We start from the raw sequence: 21854 nt of genomic DNA, 5'->3' as shown, positions 1-21854 counted from the left end.
CGTGTGTGTGTGTGAAGTCTTCAGGGAAAGAATACACCATAAATTGCATATAAGTTAGTTATTTATCAAAGAAACTAAATTGAATGATGTTTTTAAGAATGCTGAAATCATGCCAGTTGCTTATGGGGAGGGGTAGCTCTACCTAATTTTTTTTTTTTTTTTCTTGATTGTCGATGTTCAGAAGTGACCCTGTTAAAATGAAAGCCAGCCCCGGTCCCATTTACCTTTTAAATCTCATCTTCAACTCTCCTTCTGCCTTCTGCTTCACTTCCACACTGGCACTCTGGTGCTTGACGCACACTCCTGTCTCAGGCCCTGACCTTCACTGTGTCCTCTCCCTGGAACACTCCTTTCCAGGTATGCACATGGCTTCCTTAAATTGCCCTTAAGTCATCTTCTTTATGGTATCTGCCAACCATCCTTTAAAACTTTTAACCCTACTCCCATTCCCCGTCTCATACTTTTTTTTTCCCTTTTCCATAACAACTACCAATTTGTAACCTGCTGTGTAATTTATTTATTATGTTTATTGTTAATTTCTCCCAGCTAGAATGCAGACTTCATGAGGGCAGGGATTCTGTCTGTTTTGTGCCTGCCATGGAGTAGGTGATCAATAACTATGAAATGAATGAATTAATGCATCGTGTATGTGTGTCACATTTGTTTCATAGGCTTGTGTGGGTACTTTTGCTGTTCTGTGATTTGTCTTGTAGCAGCAAGAAACTTGTTCAGAGTAGTTACGAAGCCAACTGTGTGGTTGGAAGAACATTTAAGCAGCAGAATACTGTTAAGTAGTAGTCTATCCACTTAGCTTGTGATTCATCAGTATGCCATCATTATTCAGACCTTGAGCTGTCTAGACTGTTAACCTGAATAGCATCTCCCACACTCCTAATAATGCCTTCCTCAAAATTGGAGCTTGCCTGGGCAAAAATTCATCTTTGTCTTCCTACCATTTTATTCCTATTGCCCACATATAATGGGTTATTTCAGTGTTACATCTCATTGAGTGAATATTTAGAATACCTGTCTGGCAAATATTAAAAGACTAGATTCAGTTTAAATTCAAAATTTCTTCAGTCTTAATCTAGTATTGATATGTTTACTTTGTGCTTAATTATAAATTTGGTTCATTGACCTCCCCAATCAAATATATAGTACCACTTACTAGCTTTATAACCTGAGACAAATGACTAAATCTCTCTAGGCCTGTTTGTTTATGTGGATGATCATATTACCTACCCCACAAGGGTATTGTGAGTATTGAATGAGTTGATCAGAGGTGTTTGGCCCCGTAGTGAGTTCTTAATAATATTAACTCAATGATGATGACACTTGTGCTACTGATGTTAGCTGCTAGTAGTAAAAACACTGGTAGAGGCTTTTGCTCCAAATTGAAGCTGGGAAAGCATAGATAATGGCTTATCCCTGTAATTTCAGTTCTTTGGGAGGCCAAGATGGGAGGATCAGTTGAGGCCAGGAGTTTAAGGTTGCAGTGAGCTATGGTCAGACCACTGCTCTTCAGCCTAGGTGGCAGAGTGAAACCCTCTCTTAAAAAAAAAAAAAAAAAAAAGGCGAAGGTAGTGGGAAAGTCAGAGGTCTTTCTTCCTTTGACTTGTGATAGGAATGCTGGTTAATCAGGAAGATATTCTTAAGAACCACCTGTATATATGGCTTTGTATGATTCAGGGATTTTTTAAGAGACCTAAGAACCAGGGCATGGTGACTACAAATGTATTCACCAATACTTATAGATCGTAAGGTAATAATCACAAACACCTGCATGAAAATGAGAAGATTTGTTTTAGGATATAACAATAATATGTGTATTCTGATGTATTCATTTTTATAGCTTTATAAACATCTTTTCTATAATACTGTTTTCCTGTTGATAGGTTGTGTGTAGCTTTCTGTTTTGTCTTTCTTGGGTCCATGCTAAAGTTTGTCTGTATAGATAGTATGTATAGTTGTATACCTGTTAGTCAAATTATGAGTTGTGTAACTATTTTACTTTACTAAATATTTCCAGATTGTTTATAAAAGAAGTTGTGACAGGCCGGGCGTGGTGGCTCACACCTGTAATCCCAGCACTTTGGGAGGCTGAGGTGGGCAGATCAGGAGGTCAGGAGATAGAGACCATCCTGGCTAACACGGTGAAACCCCTTCTCTACTAAAAATACAAAAAATTAGCCGGGCCTGGTGGCAGGCGCCTGTGGTCCCAGCTACTCGGGAGGCTGAGGCAGGAGAATGGCCTGAACCCTGGAGTTGGAGCTTGCAGTGAGCCGAGATCGAGCCACTGCACACCAGCCTGGGTGACAAGGCGAGACTCCATCTCAAAAAAAAAAAAAAAATGGGGGCCAGGCGCAGTGGCTCACGCCTATAATCCCAGCACTTTGGGAGGCCGAAGCAGTCGGATCACAGGGTCAGGAGATCGAGACCATCCTGGCTAACATGGTGAAACCCCGTCTCTAGTAAAAATACAAAAAATTATCTGGGCGTGGTGGCGGGCGCCTGTAGTCCCAGGTACTCAGGAGGCTGAGGCAGGAGAATGGCGTGAACCCGGGAGGCAGAGCTTGTAGTGAGCCGAGATTGTGCCACTGCACTCCAGCCTGGGCAACAGAGTGAGACTCCGTCTCAAAACAAACAAACAAAAAAGAAGTTGTGACAATTTATACTCCTGCCAGTAGTATATAGGGTTCCAGATAATGTACATCCTTACTAATATTTTAGATTATAAGATTTTTAGGTTTTTGAAATAGTATCTTATTGTGATTTTAGCATTTCTCTGATCAGACTAGGTATCTTTTCATAAATTTATAAGTCATTCATGTTTCCCCTTCTTTTAATTATCTGTTCATATCTTCAGCCCATTTTAGTTGGGTTGCCCTTTTTCTTATTTAGTTGTCAAAATTATTTCTAAAGTCTGGAAGCTAATCTTTTGTCATTTTTGTGAAACCAATATTAAGATTTTGAACTTCTGCTTCTTGATATTTCTTCTTCAGTGTTTGTTCTTTTCTAGTTGTCTGTCTGTTAATAGTTGTACACATAAGACTCCACAAGAGGGCGTACCCAAAGCTTAAATTTGTCAGGATTTCCTTTCCTGTTGAAATTATACTGTATTTTCAAGTTAAATTAGAGGTGATTTAGTGTATATCTCTTTTTGTAGTAAAAAGTGAGGTCTGTAGATGCAGAGTATTAAAGATTGGAAATAAAGAGAACCAGTCTGGTATTTTTGCTGGTAAGTAAAATCATGAAGAATTGGCCCTAAACACAACAATATTGTAGAGTTTAATAATTTTCTACTTGGGTACTTAATTCCTCAACGTATGTAACCATATTGCTAGGTAATGTTGAAATTGGAGTTCTGAGGACCAACCAACCAACGGAAATATCCACCACAACCAAGTTAATGTCAAGACAGTGTTTGTCTCTGTGTGAGGAAGGACTTTAAAAAAAAAAAATTAATGCCCATCAAAATTGTCCTAAGTAGGTCATAAGTATGTGGGCTTCCTATTCACTGGTAGCATTCATGCAGATTGTGAATGAGCACTAACAATCTTAGCATTTTAGGGCTAGGATGTGTCTAAAGATCCTCTTATTGGCCAGGCGCAGTGGCTCACACCTGTAATCCCAGCACTTTGGGAGGCCGCGGCGTGTGGATCACGAGGTCAGGAGATTGAGACTACCCTGGCTAACATGGTGAAACCCTGTCTCTACTAAAAATACAAAAAAATTAGCCGGGCGTGGTGGTGGGCGCCTGTAGTCCCAGCTACTTGGGAGGCTGAGGCAGGAGAATCCCTTGAACCTGGCAGGCGGAGGTTGCAGTGAGCGGAGATCATGCCACTGCATTTTAGCCTGGGAGAGAAGAGTGTGACTCTGTCTGGAAAAAAAAAAAAAAAGAAAAGAAAAAGAAAACAAAAAAAGGTCCTCTTATTTAAGCCATTCTTAATAGCTGAAGAAACGGATGTAGATGGTTTAGTCAAGATAGTTTGTGGTAGAATCTAGATGTTTTCCTTTAAGCCAACGGGACTTCTAGCTTGTCACATTTGTTCTCTTGGAAGTGGGAGTAGGGATAAGGAAAATTATGAGGTAGGATTTCTGCATTAGCAAGGAGGAACCTCTCAGATATTTTCTGATTCTGCAGTAGGTTGTTTGATTCTAATTATACCTGGGTGTCCCATCTTGGTTTCCCCAGCACATTAAGATTACCTTTATAGTGTTTGTCACAAATGCCATACCATTTGTTAACATGACACTCTCCATGTCATTGACTGTTCCCTATACATCTCTGTTACTGGCCCGAAATAGGTACTCAATAAATATTTTACTGTATGAGTGAATGCCTGTTAATAGAAAAAAAGAAGCAGTAAAGGGAAGACTAGGGAAGAAGAGAACCTCTATAGGAAAGTTACCTAGGAGATTCTCAGAGTAAGAGAAAGTATTTAAAAGAAGAGAACTGTGAAGTAGATGGGGTTATATTTGAAATAAATGCCATTCAATTGTTGTTATAATTTGCACATAAAAAATAATGATTAGTAGCATGAGTTCTAATACAGTCTTTACCATTTAGAAACCATGAGTTTGTGCAAGTTTAAACTGTGTTTCAATTTACTTGTCTATAAAGTGGAATTCGTTATGGTACATTATTCATGCAGAATGTATGTATATATGTATATGTTGTGTGTGTATATATTAGCTAGAAAGTGTTTGTCACCTATGGCCAGTAGGTAAGATTAAAAATTGTGGTTATTCTTACATTTTCTTGGTGGTATTAGTGTTGGGGGCAGTGAAATGTTGTTGGACTTCATTTATTAATTTCTTTTTAAGATAAAGTTAGGCCAGGTTATTTCTGAATAAATTATTATTAGTACTAGAAGGAAAATATTGGAATTTCTCTAATGCTTAGCTGTAAATAAGTTTATTTGTAATTATTTATATAAAATTAAAGGAAATAAACTTAGATAACCTGAAATCTTAGATAATAATGATAATCTGAATCTTGGGATGACAGTCTCTGTATCCCTTTTAATTTGAATTTAAAGCAAATAATTTTAGGGAACTTCTACAGTTCCATTTAGAATCAGGCAATTCTGAGGCTTTTTGGGAGAGGTAGTGCCGAAGGGATCTTTAATCTTACTAGCAAATTTCTATTATGGTCTTCATTTATAAAAATTCCCATGTATTTATTTTGTAACTAATCTTGCCAGTAAACTAAAGAATTGATATCTTTTCATGTTTTTATCAAGGTCCTTGAGATTTGACAGGTAGAGGATTTTTTAATGGAATGAATGAGACAAAAAAGGTTTTAATTTTCTTTAGTAGTGTTTTGTCCTTTCGTTTATAAAGGAAAAACTGGGTTCCTTTTAATAATTTAGATCCTTGTGCTGTTACCATGTCAAAGGAAGCAGTGAATGACGGAAGCCACAGTTGAGGCAGTCAGTGGAAACACAGAAACAAGGGCACAGACAGTGGGAACATCCACTGAAACTCTAAAAGTGAATGTGAATTTATTCCCTGACTGAACTTGGAAGATGAGTATGTCTGGATATACCACCCACTTGCAGATGCAATTATACTGACAATTGAGAGACAGAGGGAGGAAATACTATACATCTGTTTTAATTATTATAATCCTTAGGGACATACTGGCCTGTTGGCCTTGTGCCTATGTAATTTCTGATAATGGTTTCTTCGGATTATTGTTATCTATAAAACTTTGTGATTATGTGGAAAGATTAAAGTACATTATAGTATTAAGTTACATTTCTGCTTTTTTTTTTTTTTTTTTTTTTTTAATTTTAGACTTGGGAAGATCCCCGTGAAAAAGATAAGAGCACGAACTGCTTTGGAGATAATGATCCTATTGATGTTTGTGAAATAGGCTCAAAGGTTTGTTTTATAGACTGTATTAATTCTAACATGAGTTTTGGTATATTCATGCCATAAAATTTCGTTTTAGCCTCTAGTTCTTCAGCTCTTCAGAGTTCAAGCCTGTTGATTTCTGTGTTATCAGTCCCTCTTTTTATCTTCACTTTCTTGTCTTAAACCAGGGGTTGGTAAATTATAGCCCTGTAACAAGTCAAAGCCAGCCTAACACCTGTTTTTATAAGTAACACAGGTATGCCCGTTCATGTACATACTGTCTGTGACTGCTTTTATACTACAACAGCAGAGTTGAGGTGTTGTAGCAGAGATTGTATGGTCTACAAAGCCTTTTATTATTATTTTATTATTTTATATCTACCATCTGGACCCTGTATGGAAAAATTTGCCAAGTCCTGTCTTCACCTTCCTTGCCTATTGTTTAGATGGAAACTTCAATTCTCATGAAAGTCATCTGATACTTTTTCTGTTTCTGTGTGCCTGCTTCTAGGTTGCCACATCCTACTGAGTAAAAACAAAATCCACAATTTCAGAAATTGATGCTACCCATCAATCCTTCTATATGTCTTTGGTTAGTTCTTTCTCTATTTTCTACTACATTTATTGTTACTATTTCTTGTTCTCTGCAGACATTCAACTCTTCCCCGTTTTTTCTCACTCCTAGAATAACATCTTATCTTTAATCGTGTAGAGCTCAGAAACCAGCATGTAAAAAATCTCAGTGTGGTTTAAATTTGTATTTATCTGATGATTAGTGATGTAGAGCATTTTTCATGTGTTTCTTGGTCACTTATATTTCTTTTTTTGAGAAATGTCGGTTCATGGCCTTTGCCCACTTTTTAATTTTTTTTTTTTTTTCTTGTTGAGTTGTTTGAGTTATCTTAGTCCTTTGTTGGAGGCATAATTTGCCGATATTTTCTCCCATTCTGTAGGCTGTTTACTTTGTTGATTATTTCTTTTGCTATCCAGAAGCTTTTTAGTTTAAGTCCCATTTGTCTGTTTTTGTTTTCATTGCATTTGCTTTTGGGGTCTTCATCATAAATTCTTTGCCTAGGCGATATCCAGAGAGTTTTTCCTAGATTTTCTTTGGGAATTTTTATAGTTTCAGATCTTAACATTTAAGTTTTTAATCCATCTTGAGTTAATTTTTGTATGCGCGGAGAGGTAGGGTTCCAGTTTCATTCTTCAGCCTATGGCTAGCCAGTTTTCCCAGTACTATTTATTGAATAGAGTCTCCTTTCCCCATTTTTTTTTTTTTGTTGTTATTTGTTGAAGATCAGTTGGTTATAGGTATGTGACTTCATTTATTTGTTCTCTGTTTTGTTCCATTGATCTATGTGTTTATTTTTGTACCAGTACCATGTTTATTTTTATACCAGTACTACAGGTATGTGGTATAATTTGTTGCTGAGTAATGTGATACCTCCAGATTTGTTCTTTTTGCTTAGGATTGCTTTGACTGTTCTGGCTTTTGTTTGGTTCCATATAAACATTAGGATTGTTTTTTCCTAATGCTGTGAAGAAATGACATTGATAATTTGCTAGGAATTACATTGAATCTCCAGATTGCTTTGAGCAATATTGGCATTTTAAGAATATTGATTCTTCCAATCCATGAGCATGGGATGTTTTTCTCTCTGATTGTATCATCTGTGATTTCTTTCATCAGTGTTTTGTAGTTCTTGCAGAGATCTTTTACCCGCTTGATTAAATGTATTCCTGGGTAATGTGTGTGCGTGTATGCGTGTGTGTGGCTGTTGCAAATGAGATTTTTTTGTTTGGTTCTCAGCTTGAATGTTAATTGGTGTGTAGAAATACTATTAATTTTTATATAGAGATTTTGTATCCTTAAACTTTATTGAAGTTGTTTATCAAGTCTAGGAGTCTTTTGGAGAAGGCTTTAGGGTTTCCTATATACACTATCATGCCATTAGTGAACAGAAAGAATTTGACTTCCTCTTTTCCAATTTAGATACCTTCTATTTCCTTCTCTTGGCTGATTGGTCTGACTAGGACTTCCAGTACTGTGTTGTATGGGAGTGGTGAGACTGAACATCCTTGTCTTATTCTGGTTCTTAGGGGAGATGCTTTCAACTTTTTCACATTTGGTATGATGTTGGTTATAGGTTTGTCATAGACGGCTCTTATTATTTTGAGGTATGTTCCTTCAGTGCCTAGTTTGTTGAAAGTTTTTATCATGACAGAATGTTGGATTTTATCACATGCTTTTTCTATATCTATTGAGATGATTATATGGTTTTTGTTCTTAGTTTTCTTTATGTGGTGAATCCCATTTATTGGTTTGTATATGTTCAACCATCCTTGAATTCCTGGAATAAACCCTACTTGATCATGATGAATTGTGTTACCTTTTTAATGTGCTTTTAAAGGACACAAGAACACCAGTGGAGCATTGAAGCCTCCCACTATTGTATTGCTCAGTTTTCTTAGGTTTAGTGGTAGTTGTTTTATGAATCTCGGTGCTCTGATGTTGCATGCATGTATATTTAGGATAGACCTTGATGACTGTGTGCCTTGGTGATATTCATCTTGCATAGTACCTCTCAAGTGTTCTCTGAATTTCTTGTATCTGAGTGAAGAATATGGAGCACTTCATGAATATGCGTATCATCCTTGCATCTTATAGCCAGAGCAGTTTATTCCTTTAGTTAATAAGACCTGAAATAATATTTACTGAATATGAAATAAATATATGATTACCATCTAAAGAATAGTTCTTTGTTAGTGGTATGCTCCTTTCTTTCATGCCTGGCTATGAGATGAGTGGTTGAATCAGCTGTAAGAAACATAGTGGTAGGAAGTCTCTTTTAACACCACATTGTTAATAGGCAGAGGGAAAGAAGCAGAGTCCTGGAAGTTGGTAACAGACTTAGAACCACAGATATAGAAAACTTTAATGTTGTAAGTCCCTTGAGGGATTTTTGTATTGCTCATTCAGTGTCTAAGAAAACTAAATGTTATACTTTGAACATAGATTTGTTGAATTGATTTGGATTGAATTGAAGTGTGGTGGTTTTGTAAGAATTCTACCATTTATTACTAAGCATCTAGTTTTTGGTTTGATTGAGTTTTCCTTTCTAGTTTTTAACGGTGTTACAGCAAAACAGTGCTTTGTTTGAAATAAAACTGTGCCTTTCTGTTGCATGTGAAGTCAAAGGGTGTGTCTCATTCTGAGGCAACTTGGTAAATCTGCTGGGCATGCTTCCTTGCTTGCTTTATAACCCATGCATGTCTTACCTGTTCTTATATTGTTTGAAATTTTAAGGTAAATTTTGTGAATAAAAATAGATAAAATAATTTAGAATGTGCTTTTTGTTTTTTTTTGAGACAGAAGTCTCACTCTGTCGCCCAGGCTGGAGTGCAATGGCATGATCTTGGCTCACTGCAAGCTCCGCCTCTCGGGTTCATGCCATTCTCCAGCTTTAGCCTCCCAAGTAGCTGGGACTGTAGGCGCCTGCTACCATGCCCAGCCAATTTTTTTGTATTTTTAGATATAAAAAATTTTAGAGAAGAGGTTTCACCGTAGTAGCCAGAGTGGTCTCGAACTCCTGACCTCGTAATCCACCTGCCTCAGCCTCCCAAAATGCTGGGATTACAGGCGTGAGCCACCGCGCCCAGCCTAGAATGTGGTTTTTAAAAGTTATATGTGATTTCCAGGAATTCTGATACCCTGCTGCCAGAGTCATCTACAGGATTTCTCAACTTTGACACTATTGATATTACAGATGGATAATTCTTTATGAGAGAGGACTGTCCTCTGAAGCATCCCTTGCCATTTCCTAGGAGATGCTAGTAATACCTCCTCCCCAGTTGTGACAACCCAAAATGGATATTGCCAGATATCCCCTAGAGGGCAACATTGGCTTTGGTTGAGACCCTCTCATCCAGTGTATCTAGTATGTTAACCAGTATAGCCGACTTTAAACTGGCAATTATGTGATAACTTCAAATTTGAACATTTTTGTTTTATAAAGGATCTTACATGTCTTTTGGTCCAATATACCATACCCTCCCAAAGCCTTCTGTTCTCCAGGCTTTTTGTTCTAGTTGTTCTTTATCTGACAGAGTTTCTAGATTATTTTCCACTCTGGTTACTTTTCACTAGATCATCTCTGTTAATGCCCCTGTTAGAATGGAGCAATCTGGGCTCAGTGGCTTATGCTAGTAATCCCAGCACTTTGGGAGGCAAGCTAAGAGGATCTCCTGAACCCAAGAGTTCAGGACCAGCCTGGGCCACATGGTAAGACTGAGTCTCAAAAAAATAATAATAAATAAATAGAATGGCATACTACCACAGCTAAACGCCCCTCTCTAAATATGATCCAGCCTGTATAAGTTAGCAATTACATACGCAGTTGTAAAATTTTTCTATGGAGTACTTTAGTTTTGATGTATATTCAGAGCTGCAAATATCGTCCATATCTTTATAATCACTTGTCGTATGTTCCTTTTGGACTTGAGAATCTAGAATTTAAGCAGCCAGAGTCCAAACTTGAGGACATGTATCAGAAACACTTTGTGATTGCAGCTGGTAAGAAGCATGCCGGAGGGCGGGGACTGGGAAAGGAACAGACAGTATTTCAGACAATGGAGACCTCAACTGTAGAGGGAAATTCTTTGTTTATAATGTCTTTTCCCGTGGATAGTGTTGTCGTTATATTTCCTCCACAGATGTAGCTTTAGCTATTAACCCCTGGAGGCATGCAAAAAGAGCAGCTGAGCTAATCACACAGTGGCTTCTGTGAGTTGGTGCCAGTATCAGTTCAGAGGAGCCCATATAAGTCTGCACATCTCCCATTTTCCATCTCCAGAGACATCTTTCTGTAGTTTTTCAAGTAGGAGTCTAATTTTGTAGTGGAAGCAGCTTAGTTGTTTACCTGTAATTTGCAGACTAAGAAAGATGAAACTTCTTTTTCTATTAAGAAATAGAAAAGCAAGTTAAGAAATCAGAGGTTTGGTGTTTTTTTAAGAATGCTATAAACAATGGTTACATGCCGTTTTATAGAATTAGATCACTGTAGGGAATAACATATAAAGTATCCCTCAGAAAATCTACTTCCTTGTCTTTGATCCTTTAAGATACATATACTTCATGAGGCACATACTTTTCAAAAAAAATTTCTCCTAGCATTTTTGTTTACTGAGAATGGTAAGGGGAAAAATGAATGATTTCCTTTAGGAACCCAAACCTTAATACTGATGCTTATAGTAAAGTACTAGTCTGTAAACCATTATTTGAGGTACTCTATATGGATTATCTCATTTTATTCTTAAAACTGCTACCTTGTGAAACAGGTATTTTTATTTTCAAATTTAATATAAAATTATATTCCAAAGAAGTTAAGTAATTTCCCCAAACTTACATTGCTAGTAAGTTGGCAGAATTGGGATTGAATTCCAGGTATCTTGTCCTGGAGCCTGTGTTCCTAGTCTCTATACCAGGGGTGTCCAATCTTTTGGCTTCCCTGGGCCACATTGGAAAAATAATTGTCTTGGGCCACACATAAAATATACTAACACTAACAATAACTGATGAGCTAAAAAATAAATAAATAAAATCTCATAATATTTTATGAAAGTTTATGAATCTGTGTTGGGCCACATTGAAAGCCATCCTGGTCTACATGCTGCCCATAGGGCACGCGGGTTGGACAAGCTTGCCCTATCCCCTTCTGCCTCTACTGCTAATATTTGTGAGAATATTATATTTATATTTATATTTATATTTGAGAGAGGACTTAAGGGATAGGAGCTGTTTTATTATGGTTCATTTTGACATGTATATAACAACCTTCATTATCATCAAAAATAATTTGTGATTAATTTTTAAATTGAGGTTCAATTCACATAAAATTAACCATTTTAAAGTATACAGTAAAATTAGTGGCAGTTAATACATTCACAGTGTTGTATAACCATCACCTGTATCTGTCTAGTCCCAAACATTTCAGGACCTCAAAAGGAAACCCCATCCCCATTAGCAGTCACTCCCCATTTCATTCTCTAACTGGCCCCTGGCAACCACTGATTTACTGTCTCTATGCTATAGGTTTACCTATTCTGGATATTTCATGTAAATGGTCTCACATAATATGTAACCTTTTGTATCTGCCCCTTTCACTTAGTGTGCTTTTGAGATTCATCTGTGTTGTAGCATGTATTGGCACTTCATTCCCTTTTATGGGTGAATAATAATCCACTGATGGATAATATTACCTTTTACTTTTCCATTCATTAGTTGATGGGCATTTGGCTTGTTTCTACCATTTGGCTATTATGAATAGCACCACTATGAACATTCATGTACGAGTTTTTGTTTGAATACTCTTATCCATTTTATTCACCTAGGAGTGGAATTGCTGGGTCATATGGTAATTCTGAATTTAACTCTTTGAGGAACCACCAAATTGTTTTCCCCAGCATGTTAACTCCCACGAACAATATTCAAGGATTCCAGTTTCTCCAGATCCTTACCAGTACTCATTATTTTCCCTTTTTGGTTTATAACAATCATCCTAGTGGTAGTGAAATGGTATTGTGATTTTTTTTAATTAAAACAAGCTTATGTCTGATTTCATCTTAAACAAATGTGAATAATTATTTTATCCAAGAAAGTAATGCATTAAAAAAAAAATAGTTTTAGCCATAAATGTGAAGTAGATTTTTTTCTAGCTTTATTGAGTTATAATGGACATATAATAAACTGTACCTATTTAAAGTGTACACAAATCGATGAGTTTTGATATAATTACATGCAAAATTATTATCAGAAATAAGAAAATGAACATATTTATCACCCCCAAATGTTTTCTTACACTTCTTTGTAATCTCTTCCTTTGACATTCCCAACCTTCTTTCCTCAGGCAAGGACTGATCCGCTTTCTCAGTACAGTTTGACAAGAGAAGCAGCTTTGGCTCAGTTTGGGGTGTGAATCCCAGGTCTTCCATTCACTAGTTCTGTGGTCTCAGGCAAAAATTATTTAACTGCTGTGAATCCCAGTATCTTTATTTCCATGACGGGGATAATATCTACACTCTACACTAGTTTTTGTAAGTGAAGAATAAAATGGTACCCATAGAAGATATCCTCTAGTGCCCGTCACACAGTATGTGTTTGGTAAATCATTTTCTTTTCTCCTTGTGTACTATTTGTTTTTCCTTTTAAATATTTCACTACCCTTATCTACACTATCCACTGTCATGTCTCTAATCTAGATCCAAATTACCTCATGTCTATAGTGTTATAGTCTTCTGATTTGTTAGCCTCTATCTTGTCCTTTTATCATATTGGAGAACCTACCTTGACTCTCTGTTCCTAGATCAGGGCAGTGGCATTAGAAATGAAGAAGGCACAGCTATGAGAAATGAGGCACATAGTGTTGATATTACATGTTTAAACTCACTATGTGTTCAGTCTTATATTCTGTTCTGCCCTGAGGTATCTAAGTCACCCAAATTAAGACTGTAAATCCTTGAGAACAATTCATTCTTTCTTTTAATACACAGTGCCTAATATAGAGCTGAGTACTTAATAGAGGCTAAACATGTAAGAGTCTAATATAATTGTGTATATTCCCCTGGAATTCAGATTTCAGTTAGTGTATACAGTCACGTTAGTTGTGTTAGCTAATTACAATTCCATACAGATTTATGTTAAGATTTTAGAATCAACTTCCAAATATTCTGACAGGATTTATTTGACTTTATGACTTAAAATTCTAGTTTTTTTCCCTCAAAATAAATAATTTCAGGACAGAGAAGTGACTTTTTTCTACATACCTTGTTTTCTAAATGTGAAACTGCATTTTGAATTATGAAGAAATTTGTTCTGAAGCATGTGTTCAAATTCCAGGTTTACAGTGAAAATCTATAGCCAACCAAACCTTTAAAAATAAAAAAGATGTATAGAAAGAATGCACGCATATAAACTTGACATTGGCAGCTTGAGGGAGCCTCACTGAAATAACTTTCTTAAGCACATAGAACATCTGCTTAAGTCACACTATTTCTGGATTTCTCTTAAAATATTTTTGAAGTATTTTGCGAAACCTGTTTTGTCAATATCATTTATTATTTTCTTAAGGCTTTACTCTATTATGTTTTACTTTTCACTAGTAACTGATAAATGTGATTTGTAAAAAAGGTACTATGAAGCAATTTAAAAGGATTCTCAGGTCTCTTTTCCTCTCAAGCAGGAGGAATCAAGTTTATATTATGTAATGGTTTTATTTTCTATTTAGTGTGAGCTTCTAGGCCTAGTGGATATCTTAAATTTCAAGACATGTAAATAACTTCAGTTTCAGCACAGATTGCAATAGGTTGAAACTGTAAACAGGTCCACTTTCTTGGTGCCTAATTTTTTAAATATATGGATTGTTTTTACTTACATAATGTGATGAGATTTTGATTTGTTAATTAAAAAAAATGCTCTTAGACCTTAAAATGACATTTTTCTTAAGGGAATAAGTTATACACATATTGAAAATCTCAGGTTCATTGATGATAGCTGCCAGTGACTGGAGTAGTATTGCCAATGGAAGATGTGCCAGCTTAGTTAGTTACTGTCATCTACTCATTCCTTGTATTCTGCCTCTTGGTCATCTTTGATTCTCATTTATCTTTAAATTTTCTTGGTAATAAAATAATGCACTTCTAGCCACACTTGCCTAGGCTGTCTTATGTCCATAATTTCCAGGCTTGTTCAGTGGAATGAAATTAAAAGTTTTGCTTCAACTGCTGATTCCTCTGGATAGAATAAGAAAAATGATCCCCTTTGTAGATTTAGGTCTGGCAGCCAGAGAAATTTCCTCCAGAACAGAGAAAGCAAAATATGGAGGAGAAGATCAAAATGACAGGCAACTACCTATTGTGTGAGAATTCTGCAAACACTAAGCAGGGATATTAATTTAAACCACAAGGTAGTTATATCATGAATGAGCTTGAGCATCTTTTTATACCCTTAAAGGCTGTTTTCATTTCTTCTGTGAATTGCCTGTTCATGGTTTCTTCCATTTCAATTGAGTTTTTTCTGTTTATTTATTTTTTATTTTTTATTTGTTATTATACTTGAAGTTCTGGGTTACATGTGCAGAACATGCAGTTTTGTTACATAGGTATGTGTGTGCCATGGTGGTTTGCTGCAGCCATCAACCCGTGACCTACATCAGGTATTTCACCTAATGCTATCCCTCCTCTAGCCCCCAAGCCCCAACAGGCCTCAGTGTATGATGTTCCCCTCCATGTATCATGTGTTCTCATTGTTCAACTCCCGCTTGTGAGTTAGAACATGAGTTCTGGTTAAAGTCTGTTTTATCAGAGACCAGGATTGCAACTCCTGCTTCTTTTTGCTTTCCATTTGCTTGGTAGATCTTCCTCCATCCCTTTATTTTGAGCCTATGTGTATCTTTGCACATGAGATGGGTCTCCTGAATACAGCACACTGATGGGTCTTGACTCTTTATCCAGTTTGCCACTCTGTCTTTTCATTGGGGCATTTAGCCCATTTACATTTAAGGTTAATATTGTTATGTGTGAATTTGATCCTGTCTTTATGATGCTAGCTGGTTATTTTGCCCATTAATTGATGCAGTTTCTTCCGGGCATCAGTGGTCTTTACAATTTGGCATGTTTTTGGAGTGGCTGGTACTGGTTGTTTATATCCATGTTTAGTGCTTCCTTCAGGAGCTCTTGTAAGGCTGGCCTAGTGGTGACAAAATCTCTCAGCATTTGCTTGTCTGTAAAGGATTTTATTTCTCCTTCACTTATGAGACTTAGTTTGGCTGGACATGAAATTATGGGTTGAAAATTCTTTTAAGAATGTTGAATATTGGCTCCCACTCTCTTCTGGCTTGTAGGGTTTCTGCCAAGAGATCCGCTGTTAGTCTGATGGGCTTCCCTTTGTGTGTAACCTGACCTTTCTCTCTGGCTGCTCTTAACATTTTTTCCTTTATTTTAACCTTGGTGAATCTGACAATTATATATGTCGGGGTTGCTCTTCTTGAGGATTATCTTTGTGGTGTTCTCTGTATTTCCTGAATTTGAATGTTGGCCTCCCTTGCTAGGTTGGGGAAGTTTTCCTGGATAATATCCTGAAGAGTGTTTTCTAATTTGGTACCATTCTCCTCGTCACTTTCAGGTACACCAATCAAACATAGTGGTCTTTTCACGTAGTCTCATATTTCTTGGAGGCTTTGTTCGTTTCTTTTCACTCTTTTTTCCTCTAATCTTGTCTTCTCTCTTTATTTCATTATTTGATCTTCAATCACTGATATCCTTTATTCTGCTTGATCGAATTGGCTATTGACGCTTATGTATGCTTCACAAAATTCTTGTACTGTGGTTTTCAGCTCCATCAGGTCATTTAAGCTCTTCTCTACACTGGTTATTCCAGTTAGCCATTTGTCTAACTTTTTTTCAAGGTTTTTAGCTTCCTTGCGAAGGGTTAGAACATGCTTCTTTAGCTCGGAGAAGTTTGTTATTATTGACCTTCTGAAGCCTACTTCTGTCAACTTGTCAAACTCATTCTCCATCCAGCTTTGTTCCATTGCTGGCGAGGAGCTGTGATCCTTTGGAGGAGAAGAGGTGTTCTGGTTTTTGGAATTTTCAGCCTTTCTGCTCTGGTTTCTCCCCATCTTTGTGGTTTTATCTACCTTTGGTCTTTGATGTTGGTGACCTGCGGATGGGGTTTTGGCATGAATGACTTTTTTGCTGATGTTGGTGCTATTTCCTTTCTGTTTGTTAGTTTTCCTTCTAACAGGCCCCTCAGCTGCAGGTCTGCTGGAGTTTGCTGGATGTCCACTCCAGACCCTGTTTGCCTGGGTTTCACCAGAAGAGGCTGCAGAACAGCAAATATTGCTGCCTGAAGCTTTGTCCCAGAGGGGCACCTGCCTATATGAGGTGTCTGTCAGCCTCTACTGGGAGGTATCTTGCAGTCAGGCTACACAGGGGTCAGGGACCCACTTGAGGAGGCAGTCTGTCTGTTATCAGAGCTTGAACGCCATGCTGGGAGAACTACTGCTCTCTTCAGAGCTGTCAGGCAGGGACGTTTAAGTCTGGAGAAGCTGGCTGCTCCCTTTTGTTCAGATATGCTCTGCCCCGAGAGGTAGCATCTAGAGAGGGAGTAGGCCTTGCTGAGCTGCGGTGGGCTCCGCCCAGTTCGAGCTTCCCTGTGGCTTTGTTTACACTGTGAGCATAGAACCGCCTATTCAAGCCTCAGTAATGGTGGACACCTCTCCCCACACCAAGCTCCGGCGTCCCAGGTCTATCTCAGACTGCTGCGCTAGCAGCAAGCAAGGCTCCATGTGCGTGGGACCCACCAAGCCAGGCATGGGAGGGGATCTCCTGGTCTGTTGATTGTGAAGACTGTGGGAAAAGCACAGTATTTGGGCAGGAGTGCACCATTCCTCCAGGTACAGTCACTCACGGCTTCCCTTGGCTGGGAAAGGGAAATCCCCCAACCCCTGGTGTTTCCCAGGTAGGGCGACATCCTGCTCTTCTTCGGCTTACCCTCCATGGGCTGCACCCACTGTCCAACCAGTCCCAGTGAGATGAACCAGGTACCTCGGTTGGAAATGCAGAAATCACCTGTCTTCTGCGTTGATCTTGCTGGGAACTGTAGACCAGAGCTGTTCTTATTCAGACATCTTGGAAGCAACCTTCTATTTTCTTTTTAACCATTAAAATAAACTTTAAGTCATTATGTGTATATATATAACATATATTACAATAGAGTGTACTCATTTTAAGTATATAGTGAGTTTTGACCTATGTATACACACACATAACCTCCTCCTTCAATTAAAATATGAAGCATTTTCATCATCCCAGAAGGGTCCCCCTTTCCCCTTTGCAAAGTCTTTCTGATTCCCAGCATTCTAGGTTGGTAGTGTTTTTAAGAATTTTAAAAATTTCATTTTTTTGTCTTCTGGCTTACATTGCCTCTAAAGAGAAATTGGCTGTCATTCTTATCAACATACCTTTATGTAATCTTTTTTCCCCTCTATCTCCTTTTAAGATTTATTCTCTGTCATTGTCACTGGTTTTCAGCACTTTGATTATGATGTGCTTCACTTTGGATTTTTTTTTTGTTTATTCTGATGGGCGTGCACGCGCACGTGTGTGTGTGTGTGTGTGTTTATGCGTGCTTTCTCAATCTGTGGGTTTATACTTTTCATCAAATTTGGAAAATTTTTGGTTGTTATTTATTCAAGTATTTTTCTGCTTCCTCTTTCCCATTCTGGAATTCCATTTATACATGAGATAGAGTGCTGGATGCTGTCCCAGAGGACACTGGGATTGTTAATTTTTTCTTATCCTTTTTGTTTCTCTGCTGCACTTTGGAAAGTTTCTGTTACAGTGTCTTCAGGTTCACTAATTTTCTCTTTGGCAATATCTATTTTGTTGTTAAGCTTATTGAGAGAATTTTTCATTTCAGATCATGTATGTCTTAGCTTTTAAAGTTCCATTTGGTTCTTTTTATGTTTTCTATTTCTCCCTTCCGTATTGTCATGCTTTTCTTTAAATCTTTGAGCATATTTACAGTAGTTGTTTTGAGGTTCCTATCTGTTAAATCATCTAACATTTCTGGAAATGTTTCTGTTGAATGATTTTTAATCTTTTTCCCCATTTAGAGCTTACATTTTCTTGTGTATTGACAGAATTTTGGATGTTGTGTTATGTTGAGTGCCTGGATGTTGTTGTCTTCCTTTAAAGAATATTTGTTTTTACAGGTAGTTAATTATGAGTCAGTTTGGTTGTATCCAGGCACTTTTAAAACTTTGTTAGCACAGGTCTAGAGTAACCTTTATTTGAGAGCCAGTTTAGTCCTACCATTAAGGCATGCCTGTTATAGGTTCACTAATGAATGCCCCTTGTGCTGAATGAGGTTTTCCTGGGTGGTTGGAACTCATTTTATAGATCTCTGGCAGTTGTTCTTCTCTTGACTTATAGAGTCTCATCCCATGCATGCACAGGTTAGTGTTTAATCTGTGTCTCAAGGGAACCCCAATGTATATTGCTGTAGTTATTTCTTATCTCTAGTACCATGCCCTACAAATTCCAGCTGCCTCATCCTCTCCATTTTTTTTTTAAACTCTGTTCTTTAACCTCAGTGAGATCCCTGTCCTCTTACAGGGTTCCTTTCTCTCTACCGTGGTTTGGAACGTGTATTGAGCAGAAAGCCAGGGCAATCAGATGTCTCTTCTCGTTTGTTTACTTCTCTCTGGGGTCACAGTCCTGTACTGCCTGTTGTTTAATGTCTGAAATGAGTGATTTCATATATTCTGTCCAGTTTTTTAGCTATTTGCAATGGGAGGGCAAGTTGTTTGTTTATCAGTAAAGTAATTCAATCATTGGTGAAAGTGGAAATTTTGAGAAAGTTAACTCTAAAGGGACATTCATTGCAAGGCAGACTTTGGCTATTTTCATGTTATTTTTAATTATTGAGGCTTTATTACATTTCAGTCTGTAGTTCTTTTCATCTTTTATATGGATTTTGTGATATGTGAGTAAACTCTCCAAAGCCTATAGTGAATTTCTGTTCTCTTTAAAGATTCTTTCTTGTGGAGAAGTTGTTCATGTGAAGATTCTCGGAATTTTGGCTCTTATTGATGAAGGTGAAACAGATTGGAAATTAATTGCTATCAATGTGAATGATCCGGAAGCCTCAAAGTTTCATGGTAAGACTGTTACTTTCCAGAAAGTGAAAGCAAATTAGTGTGTCACTGGAATTCTTAGAACTTAAAAGAAGTTCACATAGGGGAGTTAAATGTACTTTTTAAAAACAAGAGAGGAAAAGAGGTAGATAGACACATTATATTTTAAATGAAGAAAGTACATTCTACTGGTTTCCCTCTATTCCCTTTTTCTTCCCTCTCCTGTCACCTCTCTTTCACTCTCCTCCTCTCCCTTTCACTCCTTCCTTCCCTCCTTTCTTCTTTCCTTCCATGGTTTTGATGGCCCACCTGCTATTGGGAATTGTTTTGAAAGCATCCTTTGACTAGGAATAAAAGCATACAATACTGGCATTTTTACCCTGAAATCTCTTTTGTTCATATGACTAACAAGAAGAAACTAAGGAAGGAGTGTCATCGACAGCAAAAGCTATTTCTGCACCTAGTTTTTGTCTCTTCTTGTACAAATGAAGGAAGAAGTAACTGCCCTCTAATGAAATTTTGATGTGCTAGAAATTTTAAGTTCTGGAAATAGCTTGATATGATTTAATTTTGTTTGGAGTCAGACAGACTTCAGTTTAAGTTCTGGCTGTGCTACTTCCTGGATGAGTGACTTTGCGTAGATCATTCCTGAATTTCAGTTGCTCATCTCTAAATGGAGATGATTATACCTACTTGTAAAGTTGTTGGCAATATAAGAAATGATTTATTTAAAGCTTCTGGCTTTCACATACCAGTGTCGAATATATGACAACTATTATTATTCTTTGACCAATTTTTCCTCCATTTTTCTTTCCTGTTTTATTCTTGCTCAGGATCCTTTTTCCTTGTAAACTTCAATTCTAAAACTGGAAATATTACCATTTCTAAGATGACCGAACCTCATTAACAATGTATTAATCTTAGTTTATGTACCTTTTCTTGCACTTGAAACAGCAGGAGAGATTTCTGTGTTGTCATTCTTGCATATAATTGAGAAAGGGAGAGGTCTGGTAGGGTGAAGTGCATGTAACCTGAGGGTCAAAAGTAAAATGTGAAAACTACAATTAAAATAGGAGCCTCAAGTCTATAAACCATATATATTTCTTATCTCATTATTTTACCCTGATTTTGTCTATTTTTATACTTTTCATATACATATATATGAGAATAGTAAATAAATTTTATTTAGTTAAAAACATTTTTTAGCACCTTAACTGCTCCTCAAATGAGAATTGATAATCTATTAGTGCCACAGGCAGCCGAAACAAATCATCCACCTAATTCATTTGTGATCTGCCACACTAAAGTCATGAAACTGTACTAAGGGATGCCCCTTTAAGCTGAAAAAGCTGAGCACTTGAATGAAAATGAAAATATTATTTAGAGAGTAGTAGTTCAGTACTATTGGAGATGTGATTTAACATTTTAAATTGTCCAGCATATAACAAGCACTGGTGCCTGTTATAATAGATATTATTGTTCTTAACTTAGAAGATGCTCAGAGAATGTAAGTGACTTGCCCACGTTTGCAAACATGTAAATAGTATACAGCTTGAACTCGTTTCTGTCTGATTCTAAAGTGTGAATTGCTCAGTACTGTACTGAGCAATATATAGCCCATCTATACTATTACACCAAGCAATTCATCCTTGATTCTAGTAATTTATATATTTGTAACTAGAGGTATTGAAACTAGATCACATAAGCCCAGCATGACTCCTTGAGTTTCCTAAGTGTTAGAATAAAAAGTTTTAACTCTATTCATTTTATTTCTGTTGTGTACTCAGAATGGAGATGACTTTGCACTTTGGACATCTTTCTAAATTCCTTTCACATTTGCTTTTATGAAGAGATATGCAGAAACACTAAAGCCAGTTGCTGATTTGGGTTGAGAAGAAATTATTGAACTTGAATAGTTAAAACAAGATGTTATTGTTTTAGAAAACCAGTACATTTATCATTGTATTAAAAGTGAACACGTGTTATTTTCATCATGAAAAACATAACAATTCTTATTCATAATATGTTTTTGAAATCCCAAAAGAATGAGTAAAGTATATGGGGAAAATGAAAATTGTTTATTTTAAGGATATTTGTATATTGTTCGTATTAGTTAATACTTAAAGTACTCTTCTCTTACGTCTAGATTTTATGAAATAAGTTTGGTAGGTTTTTTTTGAGACAGAGTCTCTCTCTGCCTTCCACGCTGAAGTGCAGTGGCACGATCTCGGCTCACTGCAACTGCCGCCTCCTAGGTTCGAGTGATTCTTGTGCCTCAGCCTCCTGACTAGCTGGGAG

At 37.0% G+C, this 21854-nt stretch overlaps 1 protein-coding gene across 6 annotated transcripts in view; it reads left to right on the top strand.

The window, feature by feature from the left end:
* Window positions 1-21854, top strand: part of PPA2 (pyrophosphatase (inorganic) 2) — a 105869-nt gene that overhangs the window by 30756 nt on the left and 53259 nt on the right. For 3 of the 6 annotated variants that reach the window (XM_025386119.1, XM_025386121.1, XM_025386122.1), the window contains exons 6-7: window positions 5803-5889; window positions 19454-19580. The exons of 1 other annotated variant lie outside the window; for it this stretch is intronic. In XM_025386119.1, coding sequence (XP_025241904.1) covers window positions 5803-5889; window positions 19454-19580 — 214 coding nt within the window. The remainder of the gene's footprint in view (window positions 1-5802; window positions 5890-19453; window positions 19581-21854) is intronic. 2 more of the 6 variants (XM_025386123.1, XM_025386120.1) reach the window with 1 other exon arrangement.

Source organism: Theropithecus gelada, chromosome 5 (genome assembly GCF_003255815.1).
Source record: "Theropithecus gelada isolate Dixy chromosome 5, Tgel_1.0, whole genome shotgun sequence".
NCBI lineage: Eukaryota > Metazoa > Chordata > Mammalia > Primates > Cercopithecidae > Theropithecus > Theropithecus gelada.
The sequence above is the reverse complement of the archived record's forward strand: the minus strand, read 5'-3'. Positions and strand labels throughout refer to the sequence as shown.